Genomic DNA, 13,743 nt, shown 5'->3' with positions numbered 1-13,743 from the left:
GCTCCTAGGAACCCAACACCTATTGGTGCTCCTTGGATGCTCTAGGTATTCACTAGGGATAACTTCCCTAGATACCTTCCTAGTGACCTTGTTTGGCTTCTTGGAGGCCTTGGTCACACTTTCTAGGTCAACTCTAGGGATAACCTCCCTTGTGACCTTGTTTGTGACTTTCTTAGACTTCTTAGAAGCCTTAGTCACATTTATTGCAAAAATACTCTTAGGGATGACTTCCCTAGTATTTTTGGCTTGACCACTAGACCTAGGGTTTGTTCCATAAGTATATGGAACTCTATGGTAAGAGGGCACATCCTTCTTAGCCTTCGGTTTGTATCCCAACCCTCTATGGCCATTGGATGGCTTTTGTACCCCTAAACCTAGGTTATGCTCTTTTTACCCTAATAGGATATTTTCCATCCTTTTTAGGGTCTTTTCCATTTTATCAAGTCTTGACCTCAAGACTTGATTTTCCATCACTAAGTCCTTAGTTTTTGTTTTTCCATTAAGTTCATGAGCATTTTTGTTTCTAGGCTTGTAGCTACAATCCTTAGAGTTCTTGCCTAGACTTTACCTACATTCCTAGCCTTAGGTGTAGTAGTTTTGGCATGTAGGGCCACATGCTTTTCCTTAAAGCCCTCATGCTTCCTATTCTTATGGTAAATCGCATTAAAATGATAAAAGTTAGAACTATCATGCTTTTTACCATAATGTAAAGGGGTAGGCTCAATAAATGTTACCTTTTTCTTTACCTTGGAGGCTCCCCCTTGACTAATGCCTCCTTGAGCCTTGACCATCTTCTTCCCTTTGGGGCATTGACTTCGGTAATACCCTTTTTGGTTGCAAGAAAAGCACACAATGTGCTCCTTGCTCCTTTTTGTTCCGGGGATGGTCTCCTTGGGCTTCTCCTTGCCCTTTTGTGCCACTTGGTCCTTCTTCTTGGCCAAGTTGGGACACTTGCTCTTGTAGTGCCCACTTTCCCTACACTCAAAACATATTATATGATTTTTATTTTTAATTGAAACATTTATACCTTCTTGTGTAGGGATGGCACTTGCTCCTCCATTTGCTATTTCTTGAATTTCGGAGGTGGCACCATCTTCTTCTTCTTCACTTGACCCGGATGTAGAAGCTTCTCCTTCTTCTTGATCCGGCGTCACCAAGGATTGCTCCCCCTCAATCCTAGAGGTGGAGGCTTCATCATCTTGAACATGAAACAAGGAGTATGCTCCCTCCTTGTTCCCTTCGTTGCATTCCCTTGAGGATGAAGCTCTTCTTGGATTTCTTCTTCGGAGGTTGAACATCTCTCAACCTCGGAGTCCTCCTCTTGGTCTTGCTCCAAAGAGTCACCCTCTCTGGATTCTTCTTGATCTCGTACAGTGGAGGGGATCTCTTCATGAAGCTTGGCCAATTTGCTCCAAAGCTCCTTGGCATCTTCGAATTCTCCAATTTGAGCCAAGATGTGGCTAGGCAATACGTTGACCAAAAGCTTGGTCACTTTGTCATTTGCCTCGCCCCTTTGAATTTGCTCCGAGCTCCATCCGCTTTTCTTTAGAGTTCGTTGGAGCTTCAAAGCCTTCCATTAGAGCAAACCATTGCTCTATCTCCATCATAAGAAAGTTTTCGATTCTTGATTTCCAAGAATCAAAACTCGTGGAAGTGTATGGTGGAGCCACCCTTGTGTCAAATCCAAGTCCATCTTGGAATTGCATCTTGAAGTTGAGCTTGATAAAATCTTGAACTTGAAGAATTTGCTCCAACTTCTTTACCCTCTAGCTTTTCTTGTGATGCTTGACCCTTCCGGCGATGATTCCGGTGAAGAGCAGCCTTGCTCTGATACCATTTGTTAGGACCAAAAGTAGCTAGAGGGGTGCTTGGCGTTGCTCGGCGTTGCTTGTTTCTTCAAGGATATGCAGCGGAAAATACAGAAACAAATACAACCACGCTAACACTAGGATTTTACTTGGTATCCACCTCCAAAGGAGGTGACTAATCCAAGGATCCACACCACGCACGCACCCTCCACTATGAAACACTCCTTTTCGGTAACTACCGAGGGCGGAGAAGCCCTACAAGACTCTCAGTACAAGAAGAAGAAAGGGTAGTAAAGATTAAGTAAAAGCTTACAAGAAATGCAGTGAAAAACCCTAACCCTAACTTCTTCCTCTTGCAATGGATCCGCCTCTTGACTTGGAAAGCCTCCAAGAACCTTCAAGAACTGGCGATCACGTGCTTGTAGAGAGCTGTGGAGAAGCTGGTGAAGAGCTGGAATGAATCGGTGAAGTTCTGCCCGCAGCCATCGCACGCCTGCAGCTATAAACGACGCCAACGGTCGGATCCCGATCGATTCAAATGTTCCGAATCGATCGGGGAGGCTTTGGATCGATCCACGGATCGATCCAGAGCGCCTCTGTGCTCTGGAAACGCGCCTGGATCGATCCACGGATCGATCCAGCGCTTATCGCGCGAAGCAGCATCGTCCCATCGATCGGCCGATCGATCGGGACCTCTGGATCGATCCAGAGGGATCTGTTCGCGGGAATAGAACCGGATCAATCCATCGATCGATCAGGGCTCGGATCGATCCACGGATCGATCCAGACTTGGTTTTGCCCAAAACCAAGTCCCAAACCTCCCTAACCAACATCCGGTCAACCTTGACCTGTTGGTACATCATGCCAGCATCCGGTCACCCTTGACCTGCCAGACTCCCACCAAGTGTCCGGTCAATCCTTTGACCCACTTGACTTTTACTCGTCGTGCCAAGTATCCGTCACCCTTGACCTACTTGGACTTCCCAACACCGATGTCCGATCATCCTCGATCCATCCGGATTTCCTTCCTGCCAAGTATCCACCAATCCTTCGACCTACTTGACTTCCACCGATGTCCGTCAACCTCGACCCATCCGGATTTCCTTCCTGCCAAGTATCCAACAATCCTTTGACCTACTCTGACTTCCCAACACCGATGTCCGATCATCCTTGATCCATCTGGATTTCCTTTGTCTGGCTTCACTCACCAGGACTTTCACCTAGCTTCACTCACTAGGGTTTTCCATCTGCCTAGCTTCACTCACTAGGACTTTCACCTGGCTTCACTCACCAGGATTTCCTTCTGCCTAGCTTCACTCACTAGGACTTTCACCTGGCTTCACTCACCAGGATTTCCTTCTGCCTAGCTTCACTCACTAGGACTTTCACCTGGCTTCACTCACCAGGATTTCCTTCTGCCTAGCTTCACTCACTAGGACTTCCTTCTGCCTAACATGCCAGTTAGGACTTCCCAGTCAAGTATCCGGTCAACCTTGACCTACTTGACTCTTCTTCGATCAATATCTTATTGTCAAACATCTAAACCCAAACCAAGACTCAGCTTGGTTAACCAGGTCAACCTTGACCTGAGGGATGTTGCACCAACAGAAGGAAGTGTCGCGTGGAAAAAACGCAAAAGGAAAGAAGTTAGGACGCGGTCAGCAAAGCAAAAGAGAATCGCGTCCACGTCGCGATGTGCAAACGAAACAGTCGCGCAGGATAATGTTCCTATATATATATATATTCTATGATGTTGCTCGCCGCCTCCTATACGACATCCGATGTGTTATTTGACGTGATCAAAAAATTTTTTTTTTAATATCTCTTTCCTCCACCTGCAATAATTTTTCTTTCATTCCTCTTAAATTAAAATAAAATTTTCATTTCTCTCTTATGATTGCATTGCATGTAATAATCATTGTGGTATTAATTTTTAAAGATAGTATAGCTATTATAACATTGTAGCAACTACTACACAATAATTGATACACATTATAGCAGCTACTATGTAGTAGCTGCTAGAACGTGTAGCAATTATTGTGTAGCTACTGCATCCCATTGTAGCAACTACTGCATAATTGTAACAACTATAACTATTAAAATATTGTAACATTTATAGCTACTACAATATTGTAACAGTTATAGCTGTTACAATATTGTAATAGCTATAATATTGTAACACCTATAACACTGTTGTAACAATTACTGTATCGTTGTAGCAGTTACTTCACAGTTGTAATAATTATAACTGTTACAATATTATAGCAGCTACTGCACAGTTGAAGCAGCTACTATATAGTTGTAGCAGCTACTCTCCAGTTGTAGTATCTACTGTACCATTGTAGTAGCTACTGTATAATTATAATAGCTACTACATAATATTGTTACAACATTGTAACAACTATTATATAGTAGCTGTTATAATATTATAACATCAGTATTACAATGATTGTTGTATGTAATAATAGAAAAGAAAAGATAAAATTTTATTTTAATTTAACAAAAAAGGGAAAAAAAATTATTCCATATAAATGAGAGAGGAATTAAAAAAATTAAATTTTAATTATGTAAAAATTAAGTTTTAACTATGTCAAATCATCTAATGTTGGATTTGTCAAATCATCCAATGTTGGATTCACCTAATGTTGGATGTTGTTCAAGATCGTATAGAAAGCGTCAGACACGGTATAACTTTAACTTGTGTGATTTTGTTGGTTGTAAAAACTTTAAAAATTTGAATTGACTTCATATTAATTATAACTACTATTCACTAAGTTACGAAAACAAAATTGAGTTAATTCAGTCAGTTTCCTATTATAGAAATATGATACTGTGATAGTTCAATTTTTAATTATGATGTATTTATAAAAAAAAATTTATAGATAAAATACCTAACTAAAAGATACTGGATTTACTGCCCAGTCTATCATTTGTAGAACTCTATTATTCACGATAATTATTAATTAGTGCTTAGGTGTTTTAAAAGGAATTTTAGTTATTTTTTTTAAAAAAAGCTTTCTATAAATTGGTGATTTTTTAGTATGGCCCTGCAAAATACAAATTAATCCTAAATAAACAAATACTAGTCATCAAGATGGTAATATGAGTCTAAAGGCACTTGGTTTTTTTGAGGGAAAAAATGATAAATTTAGATAAAAATTTAGTTGAAATTAAAAATAAAAACTTGAGGAATCAAATTGAAACACATGCATTGTATTTTCAATCTTTATTGGTTTCAATCTTCTTAAGAAAAAAGATACGCACATAAATTTGTTGTTATTAAAATATAGAAAAATATTAAATTAGATGAACAGTGTGGTGGTAGAGTACTTGAATATTATTAAAACAGAGATAAGTATTAAACTGGATGAACAAGATAGGGCCATAGTTTAGTGCTAGAGCAATTGCTTTTCTCTACGTTTTTCATAAATTTTAATTACATTGATAATTAAAATATTATATTACTACATGTAAATAAAAAATTATAGAAAAATATAATTATAGTAAAAATTGATTACGCTTATTCAAATATTCGTTTACCATTCATCCTTAAATTACATGGAGTAAAATAAATCATGACTTCAATTTATAATCGATTATGAAGTGACTAGGACAGGGGAAAAAATGTCACTAGTTCGAATCGGTTAGGACTTAGGCTCTTTTTGTTATTGTTATCTTATTATGAGAGTATTTTTTATACTTAATATATAAAATATTAATTAACATTTGATAACAAACGGGTCCATAGCTCAGTGGTAGAGCAATTGACTGCAGATCAATAGGTCACCGGTTCGAACCCGGTTGGGCCCTTTATCAAAGTATTATTTGCTAAATTAATGTTCTATTAAAATAATTTTTAAAGAAAGTCATAAAAATTTTAAAAAATGTATCCAATGTTCAATTTAGGTAAGTAGTTCTAATCCAGGTTGAGCACATCAAATAATTAATATATAAATAAATGAATGATATCTCCTTTTTAAATTTTTATTGTACGAGAGTGGAGAGATGGATTTATCTATGATACCAAAGAAATAGAACCATGAGTCGAGTAGTTGGCGTGCATATAAATTTTGGTGCAGAGCTAAAAAAGTGGAGGCATGGACTGAGCGGATAGATGAATTTGTTCATGCCACGCCCATTGGAATGTCAAGTCTGTCTCCTACAAACTTGAGTTTAGACAGTGTCCCGTACTTTTCTAGTCCGTTGCCACTCAAAATGTGTGCACAATGAACAATAAATAGGCATAGGTAGAATTACGTACTTACCAAAAGGCGTACCATAGTTTTGTTTGGCGCACAACAAAAAATAAAGTTCCCCTTTTACCCCTCCCGCCAATCTCCTCTTGTCAATCATCATTTTCCAAGCATCCAAACCACATTTTTAACTGAAAATCATTTTGTGGTTCGGATGTATGTCCTCTCACCCTCTCTCTCCCTCCCTCCCTTTTATTGGTCTTATAAACACGAAGCGATCATGAACCTCCTTCGCTTGTTATACCTTCTCGTGTTGTTTGGTGGCATTGTAAAACAAAAGTTTCAAGAGAAGAGTTCATAGGACAACAGTGGTTAAGAACCGCAGCGTTGACGAACAAATTTGTAGCAAGAGGGAAATTAGTAGAAGAAGATAGTTAAAGATTTAACGATGTATGTATACATCTACTATTGTAAAGTTGTCATGTAAAAAAAATATTACAGTTTGGTAGCAAAGGGTGATGAAAAAAGTCGTGTTTATGGTTTCATTCGATGTCCGGGGAATAAATATTCAACAACACCTGCAAGGTGCTCCACTGTTATGCTAGATTTTAGCTAGACATTGCTCATGCATGTTAGGTTGATATGATAGGTATTAGGACGTTGGGCCTAATATATAATCATATCAGGTCCACTGTATTCATTGATAAAAAATTTGGTTTGATATTGATGCGGTGATGATGAGAGGCCCCACCCCACTGCCACGGTGGAAGTCAAAGGAGGTCAAAGTTAAGACGGTCAACGGGTGGATGGCATCGGTCGATCGTGCGAAACATTTCCCGACCGAGGAGAAGACCCCAATCCGTCGTCGACTTTGACACAGGGAGTACTCAAACACCCGACACTCAAGGATGAACGATGTGCAGAAGCTGAGCGGCTACCCCGCTCGGCCTGACAGCGAGGCACGACATCGACAGAAGTTCTGTTGGATCGTAGACGTTCGATAGAGGAGGGGGTGAATATCGATTATAAAAAATTTCGATAAGAGTAAGTGCATCGGAAAAGAAAAGAACAAGCCAAAGAGAACGCAAGGATTTACTTGGTTCGGACCCTTGGCGACTCCTACTCCAAGGCCCGCACACAAGGGTGCTTTCGATGGGCAATTCACTAGCAGTTCGAAAGTAATTACAAACTAAGTACAGAAAATGCTAATGAAAAAATTAAAGCAATACCGACAAGATAAGAGACTTAGAAAAAAAAAGCAACGCGTTTGTCGGAGCTTTGCAGCGTCGCAGGAGCATAAGGGAGCGAGTTCTTCAATTCAGAGTTGTGTTTGAGGCTCCACCCTTGACCCTTCTTTTATATGAGGCTCGGGGCGCCCCGGATCTCTTTCGGGCGCCTTGGTGTGACGTGGCAGACCCAACCAACGAGCTCCACGTGTCTACGCCGCGAAATGGATAAAACTTGCCTCCGGGCGCCCGGATCCCTTCCGGGAGCCCGGACCTCCTTTCTCCAGAAGTTCCTTTTCTTGCAAGACAAGGTTAGTCCGAGGCAAATGTAGAGAATGTATCCTGCAAAACAAAGTGTTAGCACAGTTTATAAATTCAATATAAGGAGTATGACTTAGATTCCGTCTTTCTGAGACCGGAATCTAGTCACAATCTCGACTTAGATATCCGAAATGGATCTAAGCCGGATCGACGCCTAATGTTCCCTTCCCGGGAACGCATCCTCACAGTTACTCCCTTCCAGTGACTTACCTTTACTCACCTGCCAGACGCCCGGTCAGCCCTTCGACCCGTCTGGACTTCTCGCCAGCTATTCGGTCAGCCCGTCGACCTAGCTGGACTTCGTGCCAAGCGTCCGGTCAATCCTTCGACCCGCTTGGACTTCGTGCCAAATGTCTGGTCAGCCCGTCGACCCATTTGGACTTCGTGCCAAGCGTCCGGTCAGCCCGTCGACCCGCTTGGACTTCGTGCCAGACATTTGGTCAGCCCGTCGACCTGTCTGGACTTCGCCTGCACACTCGGTCAGAGTGTTAGATAACGCCAAACCTAACTTAACCTAATTTGTCATTCATCAAAAACCTGAGTTAGACCGTTAGTGCTAACCGCACTAACAAGTTCGACTTCAGCCGAGCGATTTCTTCGCTCGACCTAGCAGCAAACTCAACATTGGCCGAACACGCGAACAATGGACTTCCGACTCAGTGGCCATCCTGCTCGGCCCAACGACATATCATGGCAGAGGATTTCTGGCTAAGCGGCTATATCGCTCGACTCGACAACATACAGTACACGGGCAGTGGACTTCCGGCCGAGCGGCTATCTCGCTCGGCTTGATAGTAGACAACACGTGGACAACACATGGACACTGGAGTTTCGGCCGAGCGACTATTTCGCATTGCCAAGCAACAGACACAACATGATATCTCTCGACATCCTTTTGGGAGCTTATGCCGCTGACAGGCGGCATGGTCAGACATAGGATCGTACGACGGAAACTTCCACTGTCACTTCAGAGATATGCATGGCCCGTTAAGGTACTGTGCCAAGGACACTTTACTGACACGTCTTTTCAGGAAAAACTTTGAGATATGTGCTCACCTTGGGAAGCATGCACGCGCACTTCCGGAGCTCTATATAAAGGGGGTCCAAGCATCGGTGGAGCTATGCTTTACACGCGATTTCTACTGTTGCGCTACAGTTCTCGTTGCTTCTTCTTGCTTCGCCGGAGACTGACTTGAGCGTCGGAGGGTCATCGCTGGGGACCCCTGTTGGGATGTATACTATAAGCCTAGCTTTTGTATGAACATCTATTTTGAAATATTTTGAAATGAGAATCACGTAGGTCAAATGTTTGTATTTTATATTTATATATATGTCAATGCAGTTGTCCATTTAATTTATATTGTAGATAACATGGTGTGTGGTGCCACACAGAAGATCATGTTATCAGTTCCTTATAAATTATAAATAGTAGCTCACAACCAAGATGGATTGGGACAAACCTTTGGAACAGTTGTAATGTAATTTGGTATTAGTCTGTCTTTACTATAAAATTACACTAGTACACTATGTGTATATTGAGCAGGACCATTTGAGGTTGTTTGATTTGTGCTGACTACATAAAAGAATAAAACCTCTGTTATTATGAATGTGCGTCCTCTTAATCCCTATATAATAACAATCACGTATACTTATTATTTATTTCTTTAACTTGTCAATGGGTGAGATTTATTCGTTAAATCAATAGGCCTGATGAGTTGGGAGATAGTACTGTTTATATGGTGTGCTGTTGATTATAGAAGGAATCTGTGTCCTAATTATTTAGGCTGATGATGCCCCCTTGAGGATCTCATAAGAATTATCATGTAAACCCTGCAGGTGGACTTAGTCCGACATGATAATAAAGTTGAGTGGTACTACTCTTGGAATCAGATGTTAATTAATTGAGTTGTTAGTAACTCATTTAATTAACGGACATATGATATCTTAAACACAGGGAGATTAATGCACTCATGATAAGAAGGAGCTCATATTGTAATATGGGATTGGTGCGGTAGTTCAGTAATAACCCTTTAGTGGTATGAGTTATTATTGATGGACTTGAGTTAAGTGTTCGGGCCGAACACAGAAAGCCTAAGCCCATCAGGAGGCCTAAACCAATTCTTCCTCTAGGTCCCTGTTGTAGCCTCTATATAAAGCCTCGCATCCACCCATCCATAATTTAGTTTTTGACTACAAAGGAAAGGTACAACTAGTTTTTGACTACAAAGGAAAGGTACAACTAGTATATAAAGCCTCGCATCCACCCATCCATAATTTAGTTCTTGGTAGATCGTCACCCATACGACGTCCAAGAAGAGGATAGGAATACAATAGAAGATTAAGAGGTCTTTGACTACAAAGGAAAGGTACAACTAGTTTTTGATTCCGTTGCGTAATTAGTTTAGTTTTCTTTGTATCGTTCCTGAATACCAACACAAGAGGCCAACGATCTTGTATTTCGATCAAGGTGTGCTTTGATCCATCAAGTACTTGCTCGATTGATCAAATACATGTCTGATCGAAAATGCGGGTTGCTAGGAAAAGTTCTGTACTTGTACAATTTTTGTACAAGAGAAATTGAAATAGAATGGAATTTCAGCACCTTCAACCCCTTCCCTGACTCGGCACTGACGCTGCTTGTGTTGTAGGCAGGAGCAAAGTCCACAGGAGGTCAGCAGGAGCGCCACATCCCCAGCATCCATCTCATCGACTTTCAGACAAGATCATATTGTTGGATGCTACTCTGGAATTCCGTTTTGTTTCCCCTGTATAAAAATTTGTACAAGCACAGAACTTTTCCTAGCAACCCATGTGTTCTTAAACTTGGATTGGAAACGAAACTTAACATTTTTACTCCAAGTTCAAACCATGTGTTCTTCATAAGTTAAACTTGGATTGGAAATGAAACTTAACATTTTTACTCCAAGTTCAACTCATGTGTTCTTCAGAAGTTAAACCATATTACAGAAGTTGATTAAATATCTATTTCAAGAATTGACTTCCAAGTCGTTGGCGAGGCACTCGGTCTTCTTGGTTATGGGATCATGCACCACTTCCTAGACAAAGTCTTTCAAAGAAATTGAATATTTAAACTCCTCACAATAAACCCTAGGTTTAACTAAAGAGACCTCAATCGAATCACAAGATTGAAACACAAAATCGCTAGCCTCTTGTGTTGTATTTCAGGATCCATACAAAGAAAAACTAAACTAGTATGCAGCGGAATAAATAACTAGTTATACCTTTCTTTGTAACCTAAAGATCTCTTAATCTTCTGCTGTATTCCTCTCCTCCTCTTGGACGTCGTGTGGGTGACGATCTACCAAGACAAAGACACCCGACCTTCTCCTTCTTTTCCAAGCTTTCGGCCACCAAAGAATACAAAGTGAATAGGCCTCCTTCTTCTTCTTCTCCTCCAAGCAACCGGCCACAAGGTGAAGGTCCTTCTCCAAGTGTCGCCGACCCTTATGAAGCGAAAAGGAAAAAGAGGGAAGAGCCGGCCACAAGAAATTAGAAGAGGAGCCTTGGTTGTGTTTAGAGAGCATCCTCTCCTCCTCTTTTATAATCTTTGCTAGCGGCTAATAAGGAAAGTTTTTAATAAAATTTCCTTTTATTTACTATTGTAGATGGTTAAAAAAAGGAAAAATTTTAACAAAATTAAAATCTATCTCTCTTTTAACCATTGTAAATAACTACAAAAAAAAGGAAAGATTAACAAAATTAAAATCTCTCTTTTAACCATTGTATATAACTTTAAAAAAGGAAAGATTTTAACAAAATTAAAATCTCTCTTTTATTCCATTGTAGAAAGTTATAAAAGGAAAGATTTTAACAAAATTTTATTTTCAACAAAACTTCCTTTTCTCTTCTTGTATGGTCGACCCCATGCTTGGGCACCAAGCATGGCTTGGCCGGCCCACATCTTGGGCACCAAGAGGGCTTGGCTGGCCCCTTGCTTGGGCACCAAGTAAGGATGTGGCCGGCCCCTCATTTGGGTAAGAAGGAAAATCAAAATGAGTGAACGCGAGGCTTTATAGAGGATACAGCAGGGACCGAGAGGAGGAATTGGTTTTGGCCTCCCGATGAGCTTGAGCTTCCTGTGTTTGACCCGAACACCCAACTCAAGTTCATCAATAATAACTCATACCACTAAAGAGTTATTATTAAACTACCACACCAATCCCATATTACATTATGGGCTCCTTCTTATCATGAGTGCATTAATCTCCCTGTGTTTAAGATATCGAATGCCCATTAATTAAATGAGTTACTGACAACTCACTTAATTAATATCTAGTTCCAAGAGTAGTACCACTTAACTTCATTGTCATGTCAGACTAAGTCCACCTGCAGAGTTTACATGATAATTCTTATGAGCTCCTCAAGGGGGCATCATCAACCTAGATAACTAGGACACAGTTTTCTTCTATAATCAACAACACACCATATAAATAATATTATTTCCCAACTTATCGGGCCTATTGATTTAACGAATAAATCTCACCCATTGATAAATTAAAGAAATAAATACTAAGTATATGTGCTTGTTATTATATCGGGATTAAAAGTACGCACATCCATAATAACAGAGGTTATGTTCTTTTATGCAGTCAGCATAAAAGGAATAACCTAAAATAGTCATGCTCAATACACACATAGTGTACTAGTGTAATTTTATAGTTAAGATAAACTAGTACCAAATTACACTACAACCATTGCAATGGTTTGTCCCAATCCATCTTGGTTGTGAGCTACTATTTATATAAGGAACTGATAACATGATCTTCTGTGTGACACCACACACCATGTTATCTACAATATAAATTAAATGGACAACTGCATTTTACTAAATGCAGACATTTGACCAATGTGCACTACAACAAAATCGCTCATAGACATCGGTTTTCCACCGGTGTCTATTTGATTTTCGACCGATGTCTATGAAGCCGATGTTAAAAGTCTGCCATTTTAGACATCGGGTTAAAACCGGTGTAGTATCACTTAACGACACCGTTTCATCAACGGTGTAAAACCGATGTAATATTACTTTATAACACCGGTTTTACATCGGTGGAAAACCGATGTAATATGTATATATTTTAACAGCACATATTTGATTTTAAAACCGACAATAACAAAAAAAAAACACAAATATTCACAAATTGTACAAATATTCTTCATTCAATAATATCCATAAAATACACAAATATTCACAAATTATATAAATAATCTTCTTACAACAATATCCATAAAATACCCAAACATTCTTTTTACATCAAAAGCGATACATGTGACAACACAAGGGACACCATTGACGCAATACCTGAAGAACAAGTGATACACTGCATGCAAAATAGCCGAATAGCATAAGAGCAGAGCCTTTAAGCCAGGCATCGCCTTTCTCAGGACTTTCGAAATGAAGTTGGATCATAGGTGAAGTAACAAAGGCCCCCAACAAAATGACCTTTCCAAAATGTGAAGATCAGGGAACCAGTGATGCAGAAGATGGCCCCTGCAAGCTTGGCCCTCCCTCTTACAGTCTTCAAGTTGAGCTTTTCCATCCTGAGCAAAAAAAGACCAAATATAGAATGATATTTGAATGAACTAAATTCACTGTAAAATTACTTGGAATTAATATCTGAATCAACCTCAGTACAATTGCCAATAAGAAAGTAAAAGCAGGAATGACATTGCCCAAGGCACTGGCAACAGTTGGAGAAATGAGATGGAGTCCAACGTAGTATACATTTTGCTGAATTGTTATACCCAACATAGCAAGAATGAATATTTTTAGCATGACACCAAATGAGAAGCTGGGTCTTCGATTCCTACAACCATGAGATGAGTTTAAAAACATTCAATTTGTAGTCATATATCTTATTCTCAACAATTCTAATGAGACATGCTCCTTGAACCTTTCGAGCACATAAGCAAGAGGAGCCAAGATGAGCATGGCAATAAGGTGCCTGTACACTACGAAGACAAGTGCACTTAGTCCTTGTCCTAATGCAAGCTTGCCGAGGATGCTGGATCCAGCATACACGAACTGGGACACAATCATATAGAAGTATGGAGCACATGCTTTCACAGAGGCCATGATCTCCTCACCAAATTGTTTGTGACAATTTTTATTGTCCTTGGTTCTTTATAAAGGAAGAAAATCATATTGATTCTGTCAAACAAACAAGTCTAAGA

At 39.9% G+C, this 13,743-nt stretch overlaps 1 protein-coding gene and 1 non-coding gene across 2 annotated transcripts; one reads left to right on the top strand and one right to left on the bottom strand.

Moving 5' to 3' along the window:
- Window positions 1–5,546: 5,546 nt before the first annotated feature.
- On the top strand, window positions 5,547–5,618 carry TRNAC-GCA. The gene has a single exon. It is a non-coding gene; the product is annotated as a tRNA-Cys (tRNA).
- A 7,195-nt stretch (window positions 5,619–12,813) lies between these two features.
- On the bottom strand, window positions 12,814–13,495 carry LOC122003568 (WAT1-related protein At2g40900-like). The gene is made up of 2 exons (XM_042558662.1): window positions 13,197–13,495; window positions 12,814–13,110 (listed from the first exon to the last, which is right to left on the bottom strand). The coding sequence occupies exons 1-2, from the start codon at window positions 13,403–13,405 to the stop codon at window positions 12,951–12,953; spliced, it is 369 nt and encodes a 122-aa protein (XP_042414596.1). The 5' UTR covers window positions 13,406–13,495; the 3' UTR covers window positions 12,814–12,950.
- Between the last annotated feature and the right edge of the window lie 248 nt (window positions 13,496–13,743).

The sequence above is a fragment of the Zingiber officinale genome, chromosome 7B (assembly GCF_018446385.1).
Source record: "Zingiber officinale cultivar Zhangliang chromosome 7B, Zo_v1.1, whole genome shotgun sequence".
In the NCBI taxonomy this organism is placed as follows: Eukaryota; Viridiplantae; Streptophyta; class Magnoliopsida; order Zingiberales; family Zingiberaceae; genus Zingiber; species Zingiber officinale.
This window is presented reverse-complemented; position numbering and strand designations above follow the sequence as displayed.